We start from the raw sequence: 22,891 nt of genomic DNA on the forward strand, positions 1-22,891 counted from the left end.
CCTGCTGCCCGCTAAAGGCTGGCAGTGCCTCATCCACTTCGCATGCGACACCTCGTTAAAAGTAACGACACACTGGGCTGCAGGCCCGCAAGGAGTCGAGGCACTTCACTCGACGGCGCCGTTTGTGGCGCACGGAGCAACCTCAGAGCAAGACCGACCCACCGACCGACTTCCTGCCACTCTACATCCCCCCCCCCCCCTTCCTATTTCAACATCCCCGCCCTCCCTATTTCTACATTTTCGCCCTGGATCCCCGATTCCCTCAATGCCCCTAACCACTTTCTTTTTCTGCCAGTTGTCGACACGCTTTAAGTTCTTTTTATATTCCCAGCTGTTGTTTTTTTTTACATTTTCTTAACCCGTTTTAAGCCCGCAGCTGCAGTAACAACACTCAGAGAATAGCAAAGTACTTTTTAGAAATATAAATAATAAATGAGGTTTAGAAATAGAAATAATAAATAGGGTTTAGAAATATTAATTATAAATGAGGTTTAGAAATATAAATAATAAATAGTATTTAGAAATAGAAATAATAAATAATGTTTAGAAATGTATATAATAAAGAATGTTTAAAAAATATAAATAGAAATAATAAATGAGGCTTAGAAATATAAATAATAAATAATGTTTAGAAATAGAAATAATAAATAATGTTTAGAAATGTATATAATAAATAATGTTTAGAAATATAAATAATGCTTAGAAATATAAATAATAAATAATGTTTAGAAATATAAATAATAGATAATGGTCAGAAATATAAATAGTAAATAATGGTTAGAAATATAAATAATAAATAAGGTTTAGAAATATAAATAATAAATTAGATTTAGAAATATAAATAATAAATAAGGTTTGGAAATAGAAATAATAAATGAGGTTAAGAAATATAAATAATAAATAAGGTTTAGAAATAGAAATAATAAATAATTTTTACAAATATAAATAATAGATATTGGTTAGAAATATAAATAATAAATAATGCTTAGAAAAATAAATAATAAATAATGTTTAGAAATATAAATAATAGATATTGGTTAGAAATATAAATAGTAAATAATGGTTAGAAATATAAATAATAAATAATGTTTCTACAGATTAATAAGTAACTTTACCAGAGATCTTCGCTATATGCGTTTTGCACAATGCAGGCATTTGAAGTAGATCCCATATCCACTTCTTCCCACTTATTTCTCCCAGTGTACCAGCCCGGCTGCGACTGGCCTCGTTTCGCGCTCCACAAGGCGGCCCGCCACTTGACTGCGATCTGCATAAACGCAACGCCACCCAGCAAGGAGTGCCCCTCCCCCTCTGACTACTACTGCTACTGCTCCTTTTCGTCCTGTCGCTGTCACACACACACACTTTCTGGGTTGGCTGGCAGCCTTCCTTTAAGCCCAAATCCCCGGCGAACGCAAAGCTTTAAAGACGGGCTCAGGCACTCTAAGCCTGACAAAACTGGTATAACTTCCATTTCGCAGTGCTAAGCATTTGAAACGCTTCATTTGTCCCTGTCTCTAGTCCTCCGCCTGATATCCTTCTGTCTCCTGACCCCCACTCCCCCGCTCCACGGGTAAATATTTATAATTCCCAGATTCATTTTGAACTAAAGTGGGGACTGGTTTGCTTTGCTGTGCAGCAGCGCGGTAAATTCGAATCGAGCAAATGTTGGGCCGTTAAAGTTAATGCAATTTTCAATCGCGTTGTTAAAATGTAAATTTTATTAAACCATCCAGACGTGCGGCTATCTCCGCACCAAATTCCCACTGGGTCCCAGTTGGGTCGCTTGGGAAGATTGGGCTTGACCTTTTTACGGCTCCAACTTTTGGCCTTCTTATCGGCTGGCTACGTGCAAAAGGGAAATCTCCCAGCCCCAAATGATTTGTTGGCCGTACTCACAGGATATCCAGCGGCAATTTGACGGAGCAATCGCGCAGTGTCGCCTGATGTTGCTGCTGTCTCTGGTGGTATTGCTGCGTGTTGCTGCCACTGTTGCTGCCGCTACTGTTGCTGTTGCTGTTGCTGTTGCCGCTGTAGTGTTGCTGGTAGTGAAGGTGGGGATGCTGCAGCAACTGTTGGTACTCGTTTGGCTGCGTCTGCTGCTGTTGCTGCTGCTGCAGCTGCAGATGTTGCTGCTGGGAGTGCTGCTCGTTGCCATTACTGCTGCCGCTGCTGCTGCCGCTGCTGCTGTTGCTGCTGCTCGCACGTCTTTTGGCGGCAGTCATCAGAGAGGCAGCTGCGCTCGGCTGGAGAACGCGTTCAATGGAGCCCAAACGATAGCCGCTCTCGGCTGTTGCAGCAGCTAATTGGCCAGTGGACGTGGGCCAGCTCGATTGCAGCAACGTGCAACATGGGTTGCTGCCGGATGGTCGGATAGCTGGATTGCTGGTGGGCGGTTAGATTTATGGGCCAACCCACCGACACACCCACGCCGCCTCCACCTCCTCCACCTCCTTGGGGGGCAGGGGAAACTGCTCTTTTGTTTCGACCCTTATCGCAGGAGTTTCGTTTCGTGTTTTTTTGCGCTTTAATTAAATTCCAGGCAATCGAGGGGCTGGGATTCCTTCGGCTCTATGCGTTCGAGGTCACTGCTCACAGCGCTGGAAGGCTAACCTGTGACTGGGCGACATATTGAGCCTCATTTCCGACCGGGCAAGCAAAACGGAAGTTTCCTAACATCATCATCATCATCAACATCATCAACATCATCAGCATTGGTGGCACCAGGTCCTAACCTTATTGTTGTTCTGTAATTGTATTTGCTGCTGCTGCTGCTGATGTGGCTGTTGTTGCTCCTTTCCTGGGATTAAAGCCATAATGGCCTCGTCCGATTTGGCTGCTGCTGCTGCTGCTGCTGCTGATGTTGCCCGGAGCCATCGTCTATTGTCTGGCAAATGGCTTTAAACTACTGAAAAGAGTGGCAAAACAAAGGAATTGGTTAGGCAAGTCAAGGCTATAAATTATTGTTATATTGAACGTATGTATTAAGTTTTCAACAGTTTTATTTCTATAATATTTTTGATGATGTATATGCTGGCCATAAACCAGAAATTCTTTTCAAAATTCCTACCCTAGCCATATTTGCAGTTTTTAATACATTTGCTTTGTTTCTTTCGAAGATGAAACTGAGAACTGCAATGTATAGAAAACAGTTTTAGTAAGTAGTCTTTGAAAATCACATTAATTTTGAATATATACATTTTTTTTGCATGTCTAAATGCCCGGAAAGCTAACCACCTGACCTCAAAGTGGATGCGTGCAATGCGTGCGGGAGAATTGGCAACTTCGTTAGAAATTCAAATCTGGACGACTCTTGGTCAGGGCATTGCACTACGGGAATAGCTTAGAGCATATAGCATATAGTTGTGTGTGTGCAGGAGCATACATAATCAGGTGTCATTGTGTTTTGGGTCGGAATACATTGCGACTGCACTGCAAGTGCATTGGTATATAAGGTGGCGAATGGCAAACGCGCTCCTCAGTTGCATTCCACGGAGTCACCATGAACTCCACACTATTGGATTATTTGCGGAAGCTGCCGGCAGGTCAGCCTGTTGATTGCATCTGAAGTACCCACATATATACTCTATAATATACTCTATAATAATCCCCACAGATCCCGTGCGTCTGCCCATGTTGGGCACACCTCTGCCAGCGATTGGGATAGTTGTGGCTTACCTGCTGCTGATTTTCAAAGTGGGCCCCGATTTCATGAGAACCCGCAAGCCCTACAATATACGGAATGCCATGTTGATTTATAACTTTGGTCAGGTTTTAATGAACCTCGGAATTTTTATAATGGTATTCAATGGGCCTTTTCATCGCTTGCATTTCCACAAAGAATCTATTTTATGTATTTATGTTATTGCAGGGCACTTACTATCTTTTCATAAAAAAACTTTACAACTTCAGCTGCATGGACATGCTGCCCTGGGATCATCCAGATAAAAGTGTCGATCGCATGTTCACCTACGTTTACTTCATCAACAAGCTGATTGACCTGATCGACACCATATTCTTTGTGCTGCGCAAGAGCGCCAAGCAAATCACCGTACTCCATGTGTATCATCATGTATTCATGGTTCTGGGTGTGCCACTCACCTACTATTTCTACGGACCCGGCGGACAATACAACCTGATTGGTTACCTCAACTCATTCGTGCACGTGGTGATGTACTCCTACTATTTTGCATCGGCTTGGTATCCGAACGTGAAGAGCACCGTGTGGTGCAAAGAGTATATCACCAAGCTGCAGTTCCTACAGTTTGTGATCCTCTTCACACAATCTCTGCTGACATTGTGGCTGAGTCCTGGTTGCGGTGTGCCCAAGGTCCTGCAGTACGTTCAGCTGTGGGGTTCCGTTTCCATGATGGTCATGTTTGGGAACTTTTACTATCAAACCTATGTCAAAGCCAAGAGCAAACAGCAGTGATTACCAAATACATTGTAGCACTCTTCTTTACGCAATTGAGTCGGTCTCGGTTGAGTGTAACTAAGTGGATTGAGCGTTTTATTCTGGGTCTCTCATTCCGAAATGTAGGACAGACAGCGCAGTTCAAATAGCTGAATAATACATTATCTCATTTGATTTGGCTTCATTTCGATAAAGCAAACTGGATTGTTTCCAGACTGCTGAAACAGTCGCCAGCGGTTCCTCAAACAACAATCAACCCATTTAATAATGCTCCGATACTTGCGCTTACCTCCAGCGGGTAAGTTTGGTCATCTGCTGGTTTTGCTACAAAGTATATATAATTCTATTTGAAAACTCATCAGATCCCAATCCGATTCCGCTGGCTGGTTCACCATGGCCTATCACACTGATTTTGATGGCTTATCTACTGTTTGTCCTCAAATTGGGCAAGATCTTCATGCGGAACCGGAAGCCATACGACTTGAAAACGGTCTTGAGGGTGTACAATCTATTCCAGGTGCTCTACAATGGCCTACACTTCGGATTGGTAAGTTTTAAGTCAACACATTCTTTCTGCAATTAATACGAATTTTCCTTTTTTTGTTACAGGTATTCTACTATCTCTTTATCGAGCGCATTTGCAATCTGCACTGCATGGAGAGCTTTCCCGCCGGCCATGAACGCAAGCAAGTTGAACGCGTGTTGCATACCGCCTATTTGCTGAACAAGGTGCTCGACCTAATGGATACCGTGTTCTTTGTGCTGCGAAAGAGCTATAAGCAGATCACCTTTCTGCACATCTATCACCACGTGTTCATGTCCTTCGGGAGTTATGCCCTCACGCGATACTATGGAACTGGTGGTCACTTCAATGCCGTTGGATTGCTAAACTCCTTGGTGCACACGGTCATGTATATCTACTACTATCTGTCCTCGGAATATCCCGGAGTGCGGGCCAATATCTGGTGGAAGAAGTACATCACACTGACACAGCTCTGTCAGTTCTTCCTGCTGCTCAGCTACGCCATCTATGTGCGATTCCTTTCGCCGAATTGTGGGGTTCCCCGCGGCATTCTCTATGTGAATATGCTACAAGGCGTTGCCTTCATTTATATGTTTGGTAAATTCTATATACACAACTACCTGATACCTCCGAAGGCCCAGATCGACGCAAAGCAATCGTAGGCCTAAGCCATTTGAATATACGTAAATGCACATTAATTAGTCCACGTATTTAACTCAGCACTCGCTCTGACTTCTACTTTCTCAAATGTGACTTCGGACCGCAGCTACATATGTATGTATATCTAAGCTAAACGAAACAATAAAATGGTATTGATCCAATCTATTTCTGCATTTCAATATGGGGCTATGTTTATGGGGAAATCGTAGCATTGTAGATAGAAACTTTGGGCTATTGAACTTAAAATAATCAGCGCTATAATGGAGGCTTATGAAAATCTTAATTGTAGAGAGAACTAAACAATATCTTTACAAGTTGGATCGCGAGATAAATAATAAATACTTGAGATGGAGAAGGAAACCTTTGATCTGTTATCAGTTTAAATAACAAACAGCATTGTCATATCATGCGTGTTGATTTGGACTTTCGAATTGACTTGGTGTGTGAATTCGCTTCACACTGAACTCACATTTTAAGGGGAAAAGTACTGAATAAATATAGGAAAAAAAACGCGTGTACTAAAGTTTCATAATATTAAAAGCGCATGTACTAAAGATTCATAATATTCGCTAGCGGTGTAGACAATTACATGAGCAAAATAACAAATTATATTGTGCTGGTAATCGCATTCGTAATTTATGTTATTTTCCCAAGGTTTGTTTATTGTCAATGGCTTATAAAACCATTTTAAAAGCTCCTATTGAAAGGAAAATTTTTTGTAAAATAAGAGAACACCAATAACATATACGAAAGAGAAATTGCGAAACAAGTAATGCTAGAATTCCAATCAAGAGCTCTGCAAGTCGCAGCTTTAAGCTCCATCCATATGAATGAGAACGAGTAGTTGTAATCGAATAATTATTGTAAAATTACAACGAATTACTCATATGGCATTGTCTGTAGGACAGCTGACGAGAAAGCACCAAAAGTCCAGTGATATAATACAGTACTAAATGGTCGATCCTTTAAGTAAGTAAGATTCTGACAGTGGAGCTGAAAGAATTGATCAAACTGAGAATGTCTTGACTTTGACTGTGACTGTGACAAAGCCGTGCCACTTAAACATCGACGTAGTGAAAAGTGCACGCCGGAAAAACAGCTCCGGGCAATCAAATGCTGCCCCTTACTATAGTCTTTGCTTTTCCAGCTTTTCCTGCTGTTTTTGCTCGTTTGTTAGCACGTTGGAAAAGCTTCGCTTGATAAGCATAAGAAATGGTAGGAAACTAACAAGTGCGTTGGCTTGAGTGTGTGTGGTATGTGAGTGTGTGTGGGTGTATGTGTGTGTGAGTGTGTGTGTGTGAGTCCAACAAGCGACTGCACATAACAAGCTTCCATTCTATCCCATTTGTGCTGCTCCTTGCCAGCTGATAGGACAAACCGGAGGCGCTATAACCGTAGCTAAAGTCTGTTGCACTAGTCAAACCTAAGCCGGAAATTCACTGTGAGTGCAGAGAGAGAACATTTTTGCATTTCGAAAGAATCACTTAAAATAATAATGCATTTTTCTATCTGCAGAAAGCAGTACCTTCAGAATCAGTATCAAATTCCCTTATATTGGAGCAAAGGTATTTTTTATTCCTTATTGAATAGTATATAATTTTAGATCAAACATACTTTCAACTTCTGTATAAACACACCCATTTATTTGAATTATTTCTGTTAAATTGAAAAGTTTTTTCTCAGTGCATGCCATGCACAGAAACATAGAACATTCGCTAGCCGGCAATAGTATTTACTGCTAGAGAAAACGAAAACAATTGCCGCAAATATGGCAAATGGCAATTGAAAAACAAAAGTCCCTGGCGAAACGAGACCAGAAATCCGTTCGCCAGCTCCTTTCACACTTTCCAGCCACGCAGGACAAAAGGCCAAAAAACGGCAGCAGGGACGTGAGTGCGAAAAAAAAAAATCGAAGGATGCAGCTGCACACACACACACACGCACACATAAGCAAAAAAATGAGGGAAGTGTGGAAAAATGCACAAAATTGGCTGTGAAATGAACGAGATGAGGCGACGTGGCATGGCGTCTATTGTTGCCATCGAGGAAATGTAGGGGAAATGTCTATGACAGCAGCGCAACTGAGGTCAACACTTGGCTTTGTGTGCGCAAAAGGCAGGCCAAAGTCAAACGGAAATCTACATAAGACCCTCCAGTTGCGATTGACAGTCCTTGAGATGTTTCCACTCATTTTCAGTTTCCCTAGAAGTCTATGGCCTGTGACCGAGCGCACCGAGCACCAAAAACATCGAAACAGCTGGCTGGGCAATTAAATGGCATTCCGGAGCTCAGCATAAATTACTCAAATGCGAGTACGAGTATGCAAATGGCATTTGTGCGATTAACAATGCAAGCGTCAAGACCACTGAGCACACTACGCACAAAAGACACACATTAAAGTTATCTGAAATTATATAGCAAAGGGTAGCACACATACGTAACTAAGAGTATATACTATATATATTTGCAGGATATATCCCAGGTATGGCAAGACCGAGGGGAACTGACCTGGCTGCCTGGCAGCTTTCCCATAATTTACACTTTATCGAACGATAACAAACAACCTGCATAATGTATGGCTCTTGGTTTTGGCCTGAAATGGCAAGGAATGGCAGCTCACCTGGCCCACTTCTCCTTGCTTCTGGCATTGACTGGCGCTTGAGGTTACCGAAGGTAACCTGCGTAAGATCCTTCTCGCCTTCTCGCCTTCTCACCATCTAAACGGTTACCCGTAGGCAAAGTGTGGCGTCAATCAAATATGCCACAACTGCAACGCGTTGCAACCTTTTGGGGGCAAGTGTGCAGGACCTGTTAACCCCACATTTGCCAGTCGATTTGGCGACTTGGGAGACAAAAAGCATTTACATTCGAAAACCATAAACGATACAAACGCCGACCTTCTCGCCACTCGTTTGGGGAATATGGCATAATAAAATTTTAATTCGTTGCGATTGATGGTATGCCCTCATACGTAACCACCCCATACATATGTATATGTGTATATCGATGGTTGATTTCGCAGCGCCAAGGGAACCCAGCCAATACATTACATTTTATAACCCCAGCTAATTTGCATATATGCAGGCATACGTAGGACCATAGAAATAAGAGTATATGTATCTGCGTAACATTGATTGGATTTGTTTGACTTTCACACTGCCTGATGGCATCGCATCGAAGACGGGCGGTGTTTTGGGTCATGGGTTTTGGGTTTTGGGTTTTTGGTTTTCGGTTTTCGGGTGGTGAAAGGTGGGTTTTAGGGATTTCTGGTGGTTTTTAGGCGGTGGTGCTGGTACTGGTGCTGGGTGGCTAAGTGCCTGACATTTGCTAAATGGCAAAAGCGGCTGGCTTCACAGGCTTTTGCTGGTTATACTTTCCCCATTTGCTCAACCGAAAATTGTACTTGCCTCGTTAGTCGAAATGGCTGGGTAATTACGAGTGGTCGGAATTGCCCTTCAAACAACTCATCGCCTACTTGGCCTATAACCTTCAAAGTTGCAGCTAACAACGAGAAACCGGTAATGACTTTTGCTATCCTTTAAATAGATAATAACAACAACTTGCACTTAGTATCTGGCTCTAACGATCAATAATGTGGCATATAAAAGTAACTGGTGGTAACTATTTATAAGGTACTTAAACCAATCAGTCAGTAACTTTATACTTTTCCCCCGCCAACTGTAAATTAGCTGCAGTTCATTTGTCGTGTGTCAATTGTTTGATCATTTACATAAATACGCAATGAGTGTGCTTGCGGATATATATTCAGTATGTAAATAAACAAACTATCTGCATTTGCATATGTATCTGAGAGGCATAAATTAAGGGGCATATGTATAATTAAATGCCGTAGATGTCGATGATGAAACTGAAGCCCTGATTGCGCTGGCTCTTCAAGTGGATCTTGGCATACGTGGTCTGTGGTCCACCCTCGGTGAGATAGGCATGACCTCCATTTCCATCCCGAACCTGATCCGTGATCACGATTTGTGTGATGGTGCGTGCCAGTTTCTATGAAAAGCAAGCTTATGAAGGGAAAAACCCATTTCGAGTGTGAGTAACCCACCTTTTGTTCAAACACATAGTCTCTGGTGACCACGCGCAGGAACTTGGACTTCTCCGTAATGATCTCCCTGCGCAAATGCATATCCCTGTAGCTTCTGGCGCCCCACGTAATACTGTGACTACGGCCACGCCCCGCTGCCTCAGAAAGGGCGGCTAGCGAGATTAGTAGTAATATTGCGGAAATTTTCATTTTTCAAAATGATTTAACTTTTTCTTAGCACGATGCTTTTATAGCTGCAAACAGCTGCATTATTTCCACCCAGCTGTTTGCTAAAAACAATAAACAATGGATATTGAATAAAGTTGTGGCAAACAATAAACTACATAAAGTTGATTAATTGTGACACAAAAATTGCTGCTTTTATTCAGCATTTTGATTTACTTTTATGTATACAAAATAAAATGGTGTATAAAATATACAGACAGACTGGCAGTCGGAAAACAAAATAGCAATCAACATAAACAGACTTCTTTGCAAATAAATATGGTCTTACTCACTTTAATAATGAAACAGTTACACTTTAAGAAACATTTTACCAACAAAGTTATACATGACTATGTAGCTTAGCACAAATAAATAAGTAATAATTCACTGAAAAATGTTGCGTGGAGTGGCGAATAGTCATTAAATATTCATTTCACTAATATAAGCCATATAATCCCAGTCATTAGGCCAAAGCTATTCGGAACTCAACCAATATTTGCTTTAATTATGACCACAAAAATATGGTTTTTTGTCATTACATTAGCTTGGTAATTAAATAAGGAGCATAAATTTATGGCTTATTAGCCTTAAAATGTAAAACTTTAGATTCGGAACCCTTCGGGTCTGAGAAAATGCTCCACTTTCCACTTACCGTCCGCAGTCTCGTATTTTGCCAAGTGGAAATACTTTTGCCAAGATTTCCGCGACTCGAGACTTTTGTTTTCGACCCGGTTTTCTGTTGCTCTTGCTGTTTCTGCGGTCGGCTGCTTTAAATACCGCTCTGTGTGGGTGTCTTGTTTCGGTTTGGAAAGCCGCCGCGGCATTCTTTAAGGCAAATATTTATTTAATTTTAACATTTCCCCCACCCGCGCCACCCGGCGCACACGAGCCACTGCACAGATCCAATTTACTCAAGTACAGAGGCGCCCCGGTCGCGTATATTGTTGAAATTTTATTGTGCAAACATGAGAATGTCTCTATGTGTGCGCTGGTATTTGTGTTTTATGGTTGCCACGTTGGTTTTTCTCATTTGCTCACACACACACAACACACATACACATAGACAGACGCACAAAAAATGGCAGTAACACAAACAAAATGGCCGAGAAACCGTTGTTAAGTGTCTCTTATAGCTGCGTTTCATGCTGCCTCTGTGTTGGTGCATAGATTGTATAAGTGTGTGTTTGTGAGTTTGTATGAATGGGTGTGTGTGTGTGGGTGTGGGCTAAAAGATGTAGGTCTGCATGTGTTTACCGCAAAAAGAGAAGCAAGCAAACAAGCAAACAAACAAAAAGCGATTCGTTCGTTGGCAAACAAATCAGCAAAGCAAAATTTAGGTGGACAATAAAATTCAGCTGCAGGGCCTCACATGCAAAAACATTCACAAACACACGAAAAGCAATAAATATTATGCTGTCTTCTATTTGAGCATGAAATCGGATAAAAAGTACACAATATGTTTTGCATACGCACATATAGCACTGTAGCTACCTGGTAATATTTGTTATAACTTTACTTATATGCAATTCATTGATGGCAGAATATGTTACATTAACTTTAAATATATTTACTATAATTGCAGTTTCTGTTAGTTGATATTTTACATTCAAATCTACAACCTTTTCATTAGAAAAGTAGTAGTTCGTTCACCTTCATTAAAAAGAACTTGAATGTTCTTCTTTATAACGATGTAACCCCAATACAGCCAGTGAAATTCATTTTGTGGCGTGGCAATTATTGCATGTTTCCCATGGGTCACGAACTAATTGGATAAATTGGATAACCCTATCTCGTATTACTCTCAAAGCAGCCATTTCTCAAACGGCCAACAGAGTTCGGTTCGGTGTACAGTGATACAGTGTGTTCGTTGCTAACGAAATTGTGGCAAGGGCAAAAAACTTAAATTTTGCCACCATGCCGGCGCACTTCAAGCTGAAAACGCTTTAAATAATTTTAATTAAAACAAATGGCACTCGAAATAAAACACGCACATCAAACAGGAGTGGGTGGACCCACGGGGTGTGGTGGTGGGGGATGTGGATGTTGATGAATGGAACAGACATGCCGTGTAATTACGCTTGACGGACATGAGAGGGGTGAGCGAGGGGGGTGCAGGATCAGGGGCAGAAACAGGAGCCGGAGCAGCAGGACGAACCTTGTTTGTGCATTGAATCAAGTGGCGTCGCTGCTCTTGCTGTTCAAAATGCAACACGAACGAAGCGGCACACAGAAATAAATAACTTAATCACAATTTATTCATGATATATGCGATAATGTTTATGTCGGAGGCAGCATGACTTTTAAGAAATGTTCAGCAGATGATCTTCAAATCCAATTATAAATGAGTTAAGCAGCAGTAAACAGCATTTTAAGGTTTAGATTATTAAATTTAGATAATTTGCTTAAAGGTTTTTGTATAACATACAAATGATAAATAGCATTAGTAACAAATAACAGTTTTCTCATTACAGCTATTGCCCAAAGTTTCAGTTAAAAGATAAACAATTAGTATATCCACAACATCAGGGCACTCTTAATAGTAAATAGAAAAATCGATTACTGTGCAATTTTTCTCAATGCATCCTTGTTTGCAGGAGGAGGTCCTGGCGCCGCTCTTGTTCGTGACAAGTTGAGACAGAGGGCAAACATGGCGAACTACGCGCCGAGTGGACAAACTCCCACAACAACTTCATTTTGCGAGCTGTTGCCGAACATGTTGGCCAACTTCTCGCGGCACTTTTCACGCTCTAGGATGGCACACAGTAGCCTCCCAAATTGGCCAACTCCCAGGCATTCGCCACCTAAAACTGTGTCCTCCAACGCCCGGTGGCCGCACAAAAGCTTTAGGAATAAAACAAACCCAATTGTAATTAGGCTTGAGAGCTGACTGCCCGAGGGATGGGGCCAAAAAGTAGGGTGGTCTTCCTGAAATTACATTTAATCATTGTTATTTTAGGCCCTCCGATGGCTAAGTGCCACCAGCAGCACCATCACCAGCACTGGCCACGCCCCTTCCGCACGTAGATGCCACTAAAGCCAAACAAGTGTGCGTGGTGTGTGTGTGTGTGTGTGTGTGTGTGCAAGGGCACTAAGGACATTTGATAAAAAGCCACTTTGTGTGGCACTGCGCTCTTAACTAAAGCCGACAAAATCTGGCCAACAAAGGCGCATCCCATAACCCATTCGGATGATGAGGCTGCAGGGGATGGGGATGTTGGGGTGTTGGCTCCAACTCCCCTCTCAACTGGTTAACACTTTGAACGTGCTACATTTTGACAATATCAAAGTTGAGTGGCTTAACTGACAGCGCCAGCAAATTGGCTCTGTTTGGCAGCGAGGGCGGCGAATAAATAAAGTTTATAGGGTAAATATGGTAAATGGCAAAACGGACGCCTCAAGTGTCAGTTGTCGGCTGTCAGCGCCACAACAGGCATTCCTCCTCCGCATACTGGCCAAATGCCAGAATAATGCTGGCAAATAATTGTTAATAAGGCAATGCCACTATGTGCTGCCAGGCAGCCGCAATCCAAGCGATTGACAATGAGATTGCGCATACGCCGGGTGGGCAAGCCAAAAGAGATTTTCACTGCCAATTACGCTGCAAAATTACGCTGTGTTAGCCAGGCCAAGAGAGCTTGGCTAAAAAGCGACACTTGTTGAGGGCGGGCAAAGTTGGGCGGCTGTCAAGTTGAATTTAAGTACGTTTCACTAGCTGCCAAAGACATTTTTCTTGACTGCACCATTTTCATTTTGAACCCCAAAGAGCAAGAGCAGATTGCGAGATTGCTATAAAATTATTTTTTTTGGCATGCAAATTGCATTTGCTTGTGCTTTTACCATGCCATTTTCTTTGGCTGTCAACAGCGAAATGCAGATAAGTCGAAAACGAATGCATTTCCAGTGCCCCCGGAGCTGTGCCAGTTTTTCCTTGGCTAACAATGAAAATTACTTTTCATATTTAATTGCGCTCTCGCTATGTGCTGTGATACTAGTGGTACATGTGGCCAAATACCAAAGCCAAAGTGCAAGCCAAATGCCACATTAAATTACATCAAAGTCAAAGAAAACGTAAAGAAATGTTCCCCACCAAACTTGCAATTGAAATTTGTTTGCCAACTCAAACACGAACATGGAGCACCAGAGCACCGAAAAAAAAAAAAGAAAAGTTGGTGGAAATTAGACGTGGCAAGCAAGTAATGGAGACACCAGAAAGGAAATGCTTATTATTTGCATAAATTCCACACACATACACAAAGCCAAAGGAGCAAAGGAGCAAAGGACCAAAGTGACAGGCTAAAGAGAGGCGGTGAGTTGAAAGAGAGAAAGAAATGCAAATTGTGTTGGCAAATTTAAATGTCAGTCAACAATTCAGTTGTTAAACTCGCATTACCCACAAAGCCATAGACATTGCTGGCCGTGCATACCAAAAAACAAAAAAAATAAAAAAAAAGTGATGGAATGGAAGTTGTTACTCATACGCCCCGTGGTCGGTGTTGTTCCTAGCACTCGTTACTCATACGCCCCATGGTCCATTTTCTTTGGACTTTTGTCTTTGGCAAGCAGCTCTGCGCTTAATCGAAAAACGTGCGTGACTCCGTCTAAAGGAAAATGGAGTGTGGGTAAAGGGCGGCTTATCATTTTCGGTAAAGCAAACTTTCGACAACTTTTCACTTTTGTTAGGTATTGCCGCAGCAGCTTTTGGTTTTGCCATTCGATGTCAATTTAAAGTTTCTCCTCTACTTCCCTTTTCATCTCGTTCTTTTCTATTGGTATTTTTCTTTTTTTCCGTTTTGGATTTTACCTTTTTTTTTGTGCCGAAATAAAAGTTTTTGCGTGGCGCAAAGTTAGAGCAATTGTGAAAGGTTGCCGTGCTGCTGCATCCGGCATAATCGATTCGCTTTTGGCTTTTTCATTTTAATAACTTTTGCAGCAGCCATGGCAAAATAACAAGCACTGCAACAATTACGTGCCGCAAGTGCAAGAGCAGCAAACAAGCGGCAAACAACGAAACAAAACTAAACTGAGTTGCAACGAACCGAAGCAAGGCGAAAGCAGTGGCAATCGACAACAATGGCAACAAAGGCGGCCACAAAACCTGGATCAGCAGGCGCTGTGCGCCAAACTGCGAACTGCGAACTGGGTTAAACACTTGGCCGGAGTTTCCACCACCTGCTCTGCCATCTGCTCACCCGCTCACCCGGTCACCCAACCGATCCCTGGATATCCGTGTGCTGCGCAGAGTTTCCACCTCCTATCCCTTGACATTTGGCCGGGGCAACTAACTAAGTTGCCAATGCCGTTACTGTTGCTGCTTCGTTGGTGGCACCACCACAGCCACTGCCGCTGCCACAGCGCGATGCATTCAAGTGGATGTTACCTTGCTCATAATTGAGGCACGCGCTAAGCGAAACAAATAACAAGGGGAGCCGCACAAGCAGCTCAAGCACTGATTGCTGCCCCGAAAACCCTTTAAATTCAAGTTAGGCACTCAGCAAAAGAGGTGCTCGGCAGCAGGAACCCTAACTAAAAAGGAGTTTGAATACAATGTATCACGATTCAAATGGTTTCGTTTCCTATATTTGGTTGTTATTATATATTACAAAAAATTTAGAACAAATGTTGAAAGGATTTTTTAAAGAATATTTCCTAAAATGCCTTTTAATATTTTATTTTTTAGTAAAATATATGTTATGCCATAGTTGTGATATATATGTAGATCAGGAACCCAATAAAAATGAATAAAAGCTACATACACTTCTACGTAAATTTAAAGGTAGGATTAATATATAAAAATGTCCTTTTTTCTCACTGTAATGGGGCTGATAAAACGAGGTTGCGTACACACTGTAGAAAAGCCAGTTAGTTTCCCTGAAACACGTACTCGATTCATAAGCCAGCATAACACATCGCTGGAAAACTTATGTGTGTAGTTTCTCCACTCACCGAAAGTTAGTTTCCGCTTGGGCAACGCACCTGCAACGAAAATGTAATGAATGAAACGTAATTTATAATTAATATTAACGCATTTTCAATTCAATAATAAATGAGGCTAATTTATTTACAGTCCAATCACCGCAGGGCTCCAATTCCTACGATTGGCAGCCCAATTAAGGGGATTGAAGGTAGAATTTTCTTTTTTTTTTGCGAGCATTTTAATTCAATTCAAGTTGATTAACAATTCATTTAAAATTAAATATGAACTCAAATCGAGTTGTAACTGAAAATAGTCGAGTTCAAATGGGTAAGCAAGCAAAAAACGTGACATTTGACAAGCTTAGCAAAAAGTTGATTGGTTGGAAAATTGCGAACATAAACGGGACACAACACATATGTGTGTGTGTGGTTTGAATTACCAATAGATAGGCAGGTGAGGCGGAAGCGGAACTTGTTACAAAGTCCGTTGAAATCAATTTAAAAAGAAAACTTGTTAGGAGCAGAGCCGAAACAAGAGAACGCCAACGGAAACCGAATGGCCGGGGTTTCCATTCAGACAAGAAAGGGAAAACTAATTGCAGCGCTCATTTCATTTTTTTTTTCTTGTTAATGGGCCTGCAAACGAGCTTCGAGTTTCCCTCCTTCTATCGATCCTTGCACACACTCGCACACACACATGCTTACATCCCTATATCCACACATGTGTTTTGGCTTGTGCCATCGGAAAAAGTTTTTCCTCCCAATTTTATTTGCCTCATTTCGCTGCCATTGTTGCTGCTCGTTGAAAATCTGCGTGCGCAAGTAACAACATTTTACAGCCGCAATTAAAGTTAGTTAGCACACTGCCTTCAGCCCGTTTTTCCGCTTTTCCCGCTTTTCCACCCAACAAGCTAATGCACTGCACTTTAATTAACCCAACACCAGGAGAACAACCCAGAAATTACACATCCCATTCGCTTGCCACCCAACTAATGGCAATTTATGTGCGATAAATTGCGGTATGAAAACCATAAAAACAACTGCGACGACTCGAATAACAATCAACTAAATAACGAAGCACTTTAATGCGAAAAAATATATTTTTAATGCATTTAATTTTATTGTATGCAATTTAATTGCTGACCAAATTCACGCGTAAGCTGCTCACTTATAATAGTTGAACCACAAAACTCCCATTTTATTACCTTTAATACGCCACTTCATGTGTTAGCTAGAGGCTAAGAAAATGTTTTAAATAGTTGTATTTTATTGAAGTAGTTAATAATGTATATCCAAGTAGTTTAATACTTTCCGCCATTGAATGCAAACAAGTTGTGCTTGAAAGGCATTCGTGTGCATTATAGTCAATTACGAGGGGATTGCAAATTGCAATGCCCACGCAGTGAAGCGAAAGCCAGAGGCAATCGGCATTATCAAAGGCTTTTAATTGTCATAAATCTGCGAAAGTTGTTAAAAACCCATTTAAAATTGTCACCGTAATGGCACACTCAAGCGGCTCAGTGGCATTTAGCCAACTATCTGCCACATCCCACATCCCATCCCTTTCATTTCCTTGCCAGCCAAAGTAGTGCGCTTTAGTTTCTTGGCTCGGTGGCTTCTTCTTTTTTGCCAAGTTCAGTTGCTGGCTGGCAGGGATGTTAATTAGAAAACTCTTGAAAATTATTAAAAACTTTCCAAAGCTGTCAGACAGACGAGTGCTGAAGAGATACCACTGGTAAAATAGAACTTCAAATAGTTGCCAACTCGGTGGAAAATGTTTTTGAAGAAATTTCATAGCTCCTTTTTGATGGCTGCACCAAGTATAATATTTTACTCAAGAAATTACTTTTGAAAGGAAGGGCGGAAGAGTTTAATATTGTTTGTGAACTGCCATAAATCCGGACTTTTATTTAATTAAATATAATCAAAGATCTCTGCAGCCTTTCCAGATAAACTCAGCCAGCTGCCGTATTGCAAATTTCACAACTTGGCTCAATTTACGTCGTCTGAATTATATTATAGCATGTTGACAACGCCTTACCCCCTTACAAACTTGCTCAACGTCCAGTTTGAAGAGTAAAGAACATCTCTCTAATGGATCTGTATACAAATTGCCTCTGTTTCTGAATTTGATTCCAATTCCGACTCTGGCATCTGCATGCCACTTAGCACCTTTTATTAGTGCCAATTAAGACTCATTTCACGATGCGTTCCGTTTGCGAGTGTTTGTTTCGCCGACGAGATTACAGCCCCAGACTGTCCCAAACTAGATAATCAACCGCATAGAATTTGTGGCTCTGACACTGAATCCGGGCATCCAAGTTGTCAGGTATCTCGATTGCGGTTAGTTAAACGCGGTATCTCCAAGTGCACAGTTCTCGGCATGGCGCAGCTACAGATTTCCACAAAGTCGGAAAAACCCGCGGTAAAACCAGTGGAAAAACCGGCGGAGCAATGGGGAAACGGACTCGAGTTTCTCTTCTCCTGCATTTCATTATCCGTGGGATTGGGGAATATCTGGCGCTTTCCCTACATTGCCTTCCAGAATGGCGGCGGCACCTTTGTGATTCCGTACCTGATTGCCCTGCTGGTAATTGGACGGCCTGTCTACTATCTGGAGATTTCCCTTGGCCAGTTTACGGGTCGCGGCGTGGTCAAGGCCTTCGATGTGGCACCCCTGCTCAAGGGCGTGGCGGTGGGTCAGGTTCTGGCCACAGCCGCCTCCATCACATACTACTCCAGCATCATGGCCTTGACTCTGCGTTTCCTGCTGGCCTCCTTTGGCTCCCAGCTGCCATGGAGTAGCTGCTGGGAGAGCTGGGGCACCGATTGCCACGATGGCAATGCTCAAAATAGCAGTGGAAAAATGTCACCAGCACAGCTGTACTTTGAGCAAGTACCTCCACTTTTAATTCATTCAAGTACTTGTTGACAGCATTTTATTAGATTAATTAAGACAAGCTCCTGCTTATTTGCTGCATATTTGCTTGGTAAAATCATTAGTTAACTCAAAGCTAGCTTAAGTTATATTAAGTGCATTTTAAATATTTTAAAATATTTTCCATTCCTTTACAGACGCGAAATCCTCCATGAGCTGCCTAATATAGACAACGGACTGGGACTGCCCAACTGGCAACTGGTGGCCTGTTTGGCGGTGGCTTGGCTGGTCATCGGTGGCGTCCTCATTCGTGGCATTAAGAGCAGTGGCAGGGCGGCCTACTTCCTCGGCGTATTTCCGTATGTGGTGCTGCTCATCCTGCTCCTGAGAGCCGTCACCCTGCCAGGAGCCATCGATGGCATCATATACTTCTTCAAGCCGCAGTGGCGGGAGCTGCTGAACCCACTGGTTTGGTATGCGGCAGTGACGCAGGTCTTCTTTTCCCTGGCCATCTGCTTTGGCACTCTGATCACCTATGCCAGCTACAACAACTTCAATCGCAATGTTTACAAGTGAGTATATTTATTAATAACTTAAGATAACAGAAGATAAGCTGGGATACAGAATGAATGCCTGGAATGCATATTCCCTTAGCAGTTTGATTACAAAATCTAAAGCTAAGCCAAGAGATTTTTACGAGCAATCCGATTACCACCCCTCCAACCCGCAGTGACATTGTGATAATCACCACCATGGACTCCTGCTCCTCCATAATTGCTGGCTGCATCACCTTTGGAATACTGGGTAATCTGGCGCGCGAGACTGGCAACACGGATATTGGCAGTGTGGTGAAGGGCGGCGCCGGATTAGCATTCATCTCGTATCCGGAGGCGATTGCCAAGTTCGAGTATGTGCCACAGGTAAGGTATCGAGAGGAGCCAGCGCCATGGGCGCCCTAAAGCACAACTACCTAAAGATGTTCGCGGTCCTTTTCTTCCTCATGCTATTCGTCCTAGGCATCGGCAGCACCGTGGGCATGGGATCCTGCATCCTTCGCGTCATCCGGGATCAATTCGGCTTACGGGCCGCTCCCATTTGGAAACTGGCCAGCGGACTGGCGGTTTTGGGCTTTGCTGTGAGCATCGTTTACATGACGCCGGGCGGTCAGTTTATCCTGAATCTGGTGGACTTCTATGGTGTGTCCTTTACCGCCTTGATCCTGGCCATTGGCGAATTGGTGGCTGTTGCTTGGATTTACGGTAGGCTTATATATCCATCTTGGGTTAAGCCATTGTTAAAATTCCTTTTCTTTTTCTTTCCTTACTGTTTTTAGGACTTAATCGCTTTTGCGAGGACATCAAGTTTATGATGGGCATTGAAACCGGTTGGTACTGGCGCCTCTGCTGGCGTTTCATTACTCCTGGCTTGATGACCGCCGTGCTCATCTACATGCTCCTCGACATGTCCGCTCTGGAGTACAAAGGCGTGGGCTATCCCACCTTGGCTCACGGTAGGTCCACAATTTCCTGTACTTCCATTTTATTGAAGGGGTTTATATACGGCCGTTGTTTTCTTCTCTCGCCCCCCAACTAACAGTTTTTGGCTGTTTTTTGGCCACCTTGGGGCTGATTCAACTACCCGGCTGGGCCATCTATGCCATCTATAAAAAGCGTGGCCAGAACGGCCAGAGCTTCTGGCAGGTAAGTTTTTCCCACTTTCCTCGGGCTTTCCACCCATTTTCCGTCTTTCAGAGAGTACGTGCCGCTTGCAAGCCGTCGGACACTTGGGGACCGGCCAACGTGCAGCTGGATGTGGATGCCACCATATAGAAAATTAGCTCGGAACAGTCGGAACATTGCGTATACGTAATGGGTCCAGTAGTCGGGGGCATTATTATTTGATATGGTCTAGATGAAAATGGGTAGAGTAAAGTGAAATATATGAGGCTCGTGGAGTCGAAAAACAAAAGCGGGTTTATTCTGGCGGAACAATTTAACTGCCCGAAGGAGTTCAGCTGGCCAAAGGAGGAAGTCGAGGAGGAGCTGTGCTGCAAGCACTTTTAATTACCCCAGGGCAGGGCTCCAACTGGGCGTGGCAGCTGCACTGTTTCTTAGTTGTGTGTTTGTGTTTGTGTTAGTCCGCTTGGCATGTCAGTCATGTCAGCAATGCGGAAATGCGCAAATACTAAATGAATACAAGCAGCGATGCTGCTTTTCCCTACGACGACTCTTATAATACTCTTGCACATGAAAAGTATCTCTTCGAAAAATTAAAAAAAAATTATTTCCAATCTCTGAATTAGAATTAGAATATTAAAAATACTAAATAAAATATGAATTGCATTGATGCACTTGTTTTAAAACAAGTTGCTTTGCAAATATGCATTATTTAACTCTAAATAAGAATTGTATTAGAATATTATTATTAATATGGCCCATAAATAGCCAATCCCCAATCAAATGGAATAAATAGCTTCTTTTGCTGAACTTTTTCTTGCAGACACCATAGCTTACAATAAGACTCGCGCAGCGATTTCCATAAAATTGCCCACAATTTGCAATATCCTTTTGAAAGGATACAAAGTGCTGCAGCGCAGACAAGCGGGATGACTTGGAAAAGGATGAAAAAAGATGAAAAAATGTGGACTAGAGCACAGCAGGGCACTGTAAATAAAACATTTGGTTAGCTGCTGTTCGACACATTCGCATTCATTTGGCGGGCGGAGCGAGATGCGAGGTCGCAAATCAGAATGTCTGTGGCATGTGACAAAGTTGAAAAGTAAATATGCAAGAGGGCAAAAACATGGTTTTGCCGGGGGGAGGGGGTTGGGGGTGCTTGGATTTCAGGAAGTGGATACAAGCTCCTCACTTTTGGCTGTCCGCTGCAATGCTCCACACATATGACGGCGCATTTATTTACTACAACATTTTTTTTGTACTCTGTGCCCGTTTTTGGTTGTCGGCAAAAAAAGTGACAGTGTTAAATTTTTGGCTCATCCCCCGCAGCAGCAGATGAAATTGAAGTGTGTGTTGACTTTGACTGACGTGTCGTTAGCGCTGAAGAGCAGGGAGATTCCAGTTAGAAGCGTGCTTGCGTGTGGCACAACCACCCACAACGCCACCCACACACACACACACACACACACACTTTCCACACGTCTGTGCCACGCGGCAAACAACTTTCCTTCATTTCTTTCGTGCCTCCTTTTTAGGACTACCATCGTTGTTACTGTTGTCGTTGTTCATTGCTTTAACGATGCGCGTAAATCTTGACATACTTTCAACGCCGCCGCCGACGAAGCGGGCCAAAGAAAGCGGAAGAGACCCACTCACACACACACACACACACACACACACACACACGAGCACACGCCCATTATTAGTAATGGCCAGAAGAGCCGACTTGGCCCCTGTCAGCGCAGTTGGCCGAAAAGTAGACTACGCTTTTGGCACAACAGCGCGCAACATGCAACAGGGCCGTCTAAATGTCTATCTAGATAAAAATAGCCAAAAGCAAATCGAGAACTTGTGTACATATGCATAAAATAAGAAAAGAAACCTCGGAAAGTGCATAGAAGAAGTACTTAGTCAGCAGACTGTATATTCAAAAGCAGATTTGGCCAATCTACCTATTATAAGGCAAACCTATACATATACCAAAAACTAGAGACTAGGTTCAAGAATTTCAGGATCTAGGCATAAGAAGTTCTGCACAACACTGAGTGAAGAACGCACCAAAGCTGACAAGAGTTCTTTCCTGCTTGACTGACTCGAGCCGCACATGCAAAAGTACCTTTGAGTGGCGGTGGCCCAGTGCAAAGTGCTCATCAGCAGGAGCAGCATCTTTGGGATAATGATCATCATGCACCGCAGATGGAGTCGTACCTTTCAGCTACTTTCATGCTCCGAATCCGGAGCAGACTTGAGTTTCGGAAGCAGCTGCCAGCTGGTCTGCTGTCAGGATGTCTGCATCCTGCACAGGAGCTGAGAGCAGCAGGATTATAAATATGAACCGAGAGTTGAATGAAGGCGGAAAATCCGCTCCAACTACCATGTCTGGCTGTCAGCGGCAACTAACCGTATTTATTGGACTACTTGTATATGCTTTATTTTAGCCCGACAGCAGCTCAGTTCGATGACTTAAAACGTTTACCATGTTTGGCCCAAGTATCTGTTATGGCATTATGCTACGTCCAACATGTCGTATACGTTACGTATACGTACCGTATGCCCG

The 22,891-nt window shown here is 42.7% G+C and overlaps 5 protein-coding genes across 8 annotated transcripts in view; 3 read left to right on the top strand and 2 right to left on the bottom strand.

Annotated features, from left to right (window-relative positions):
• The window catches only part of LOC120446956, a 46,018-nt gene that overhangs the window by 7,637 nt on the left and 15,490 nt on the right, over positions 1-22,891 (bottom strand). For 2 of the 3 annotated variants that reach the window (XM_039628211.2, XM_039628212.1), the window contains 2 exons: positions 15,811-15,840; positions 1,900-2,908 (listed from right to left, as the gene is read on the bottom strand). In XM_039628211.2, the coding sequence (XP_039484145.1) occupies positions 1,900-2,225 (326 nt within the window). In that variant the 5' untranslated portion in view covers positions 2,226-2,908; positions 15,811-15,840. The remainder of the gene's footprint in view (positions 1-1,899; positions 2,909-15,810; positions 15,841-22,891) is intronic. The other variant, XM_039628210.2, reaches the window with a different exon arrangement.
• On the top strand, positions 3,083-4,569 carry LOC120446961 (elongation of very long chain fatty acids protein F). Its single transcript, XM_039628216.1, has 4 exons — positions 3,083-3,157; positions 3,230-3,545; positions 3,617-3,801; positions 3,872-4,569. The coding sequence occupies exons 2-4, from the start codon at positions 3,503-3,505 to the stop codon at positions 4,430-4,432; spliced, it is 789 nt and encodes a 262-aa protein (XP_039484150.1). The 5' UTR covers positions 3,083-3,157; positions 3,230-3,502; the 3' UTR covers positions 4,433-4,569.
• LOC120446960 (elongation of very long chain fatty acids protein F) lies at positions 4,578-5,762 on the top strand. Its single transcript, XM_039628215.1, has 3 exons — positions 4,578-4,712; positions 4,777-4,961; positions 5,024-5,762. The coding sequence occupies exons 1-3, from the start codon at positions 4,682-4,684 to the stop codon at positions 5,597-5,599; spliced, it is 792 nt and encodes a 263-aa protein (XP_039484149.1). The 5' UTR covers positions 4,578-4,681; the 3' UTR covers positions 5,600-5,762.
• Positions 9,313-11,397, bottom strand: LOC120446962 (probable salivary secreted peptide). The gene is made up of 2 exons (XM_039628217.1): positions 9,664-11,397; positions 9,313-9,608 (listed from the first exon to the last, which is right to left on the bottom strand). Exons 1-2 carry the CDS (start codon positions 9,850-9,852, stop codon positions 9,438-9,440), a joined length of 360 nt encoding a protein of 119 aa, XP_039484151.1. The 5' UTR covers positions 9,853-11,397; the 3' UTR covers positions 9,313-9,437.
• On the top strand, positions 17,913-20,626 carry LOC120446958 (sodium-dependent nutrient amino acid transporter 1). Of its 2 annotated transcripts, XM_039628214.2 has the most exons (7): positions 17,978-18,672; positions 18,856-19,230; positions 19,389-19,578; positions 19,635-19,917; positions 19,992-20,168; positions 20,255-20,358; positions 20,410-20,626. In XM_039628214.2, exons 1-7 carry the CDS (start codon positions 18,164-18,166, stop codon positions 20,485-20,487), a joined length of 1,716 nt encoding a protein of 571 aa, XP_039484148.1. In that variant the 5' UTR covers positions 17,978-18,163; the 3' UTR covers positions 20,488-20,626. The 2 variants fall into 2 exon arrangements, 1 of the variants encoding a protein (XP_039484148.1); XR_005615899.2 differs by lacking the exons at positions 20,255-20,358; positions 20,410-20,626 and having other exon boundaries at positions 17,913-18,672; positions 19,675-19,917; positions 19,992-20,132.

Source organism: Drosophila santomea, chromosome 2R, assembly GCF_016746245.2.
Source record: "Drosophila santomea strain STO CAGO 1482 chromosome 2R, Prin_Dsan_1.1, whole genome shotgun sequence".
NCBI lineage: Eukaryota > Metazoa > Arthropoda > Insecta > Diptera > Drosophilidae > Drosophila > Drosophila santomea.

Excerpts from the sequence above, each read along its gene's own strand:
- LOC120446961 (XM_039628216.1), top strand. The coding sequence starts at position 3,503 with ATGAACTCCACACTATTGGATTATTTGCGGAAGCTGCCGGCAG. Across the intron at positions 3,546-3,616 it reads TTTGCGGAAGCTGCCGGCAG|ATCCCGTGCGTCTGCCCATG; the intron begins GTCAGCCTGTTG and ends TAATCCCCACAG. Across the intron at positions 3,802-3,871 it reads ACCTCGGAATTTTTATAATG|GGCACTTACTATCTTTTCAT; the intron begins GTATTCAATGGG and ends ATGTTATTGCAG.
- LOC120446960 (XM_039628215.1), top strand. The coding sequence starts at position 4,682 with ATGCTCCGATACTTGCGCTTACCTCCAGCGG. Across the intron at positions 4,713-4,776 it reads CTTGCGCTTACCTCCAGCGG|ATCCCAATCCGATTCCGCTG; the intron begins GTAAGTTTGGTC and ends AAAACTCATCAG. Across the intron at positions 4,962-5,023 it reads ATGGCCTACACTTCGGATTG|GTATTCTACTATCTCTTTAT; the intron begins GTAAGTTTTAAG and ends TTTTTGTTACAG.
- LOC120446962 (XM_039628217.1), bottom strand. The coding sequence starts at position 9,852 with ATGAAAATTTCCGCAATATTACTACTAATCTCGCTAGCCGCCCTTTCT. Across the intron at positions 9,609-9,663 it reads ACTATGTGTTTGAACAAAAG|AAACTGGCACGCACCATCAC; the intron begins GTGGGTTACTCA and ends TGCTTTTCATAG.
- LOC120446958 (XM_039628214.2), top strand. The coding sequence starts at position 18,164 with ATGGCGCAGCTACAGATTTCCACAAAGTCGGAAAAACCCGCGGTAAAA. Across the intron at positions 18,673-18,855 it reads CCAGCACAGCTGTACTTTGA|ACGCGAAATCCTCCATGAGC; the intron begins GCAAGTACCTCC and ends ATTCCTTTACAG. Across the intron at positions 19,231-19,388 it reads TTCAATCGCAATGTTTACAA|TGACATTGTGATAATCACCA; the intron begins GTGAGTATATTT and ends TCCAACCCGCAG.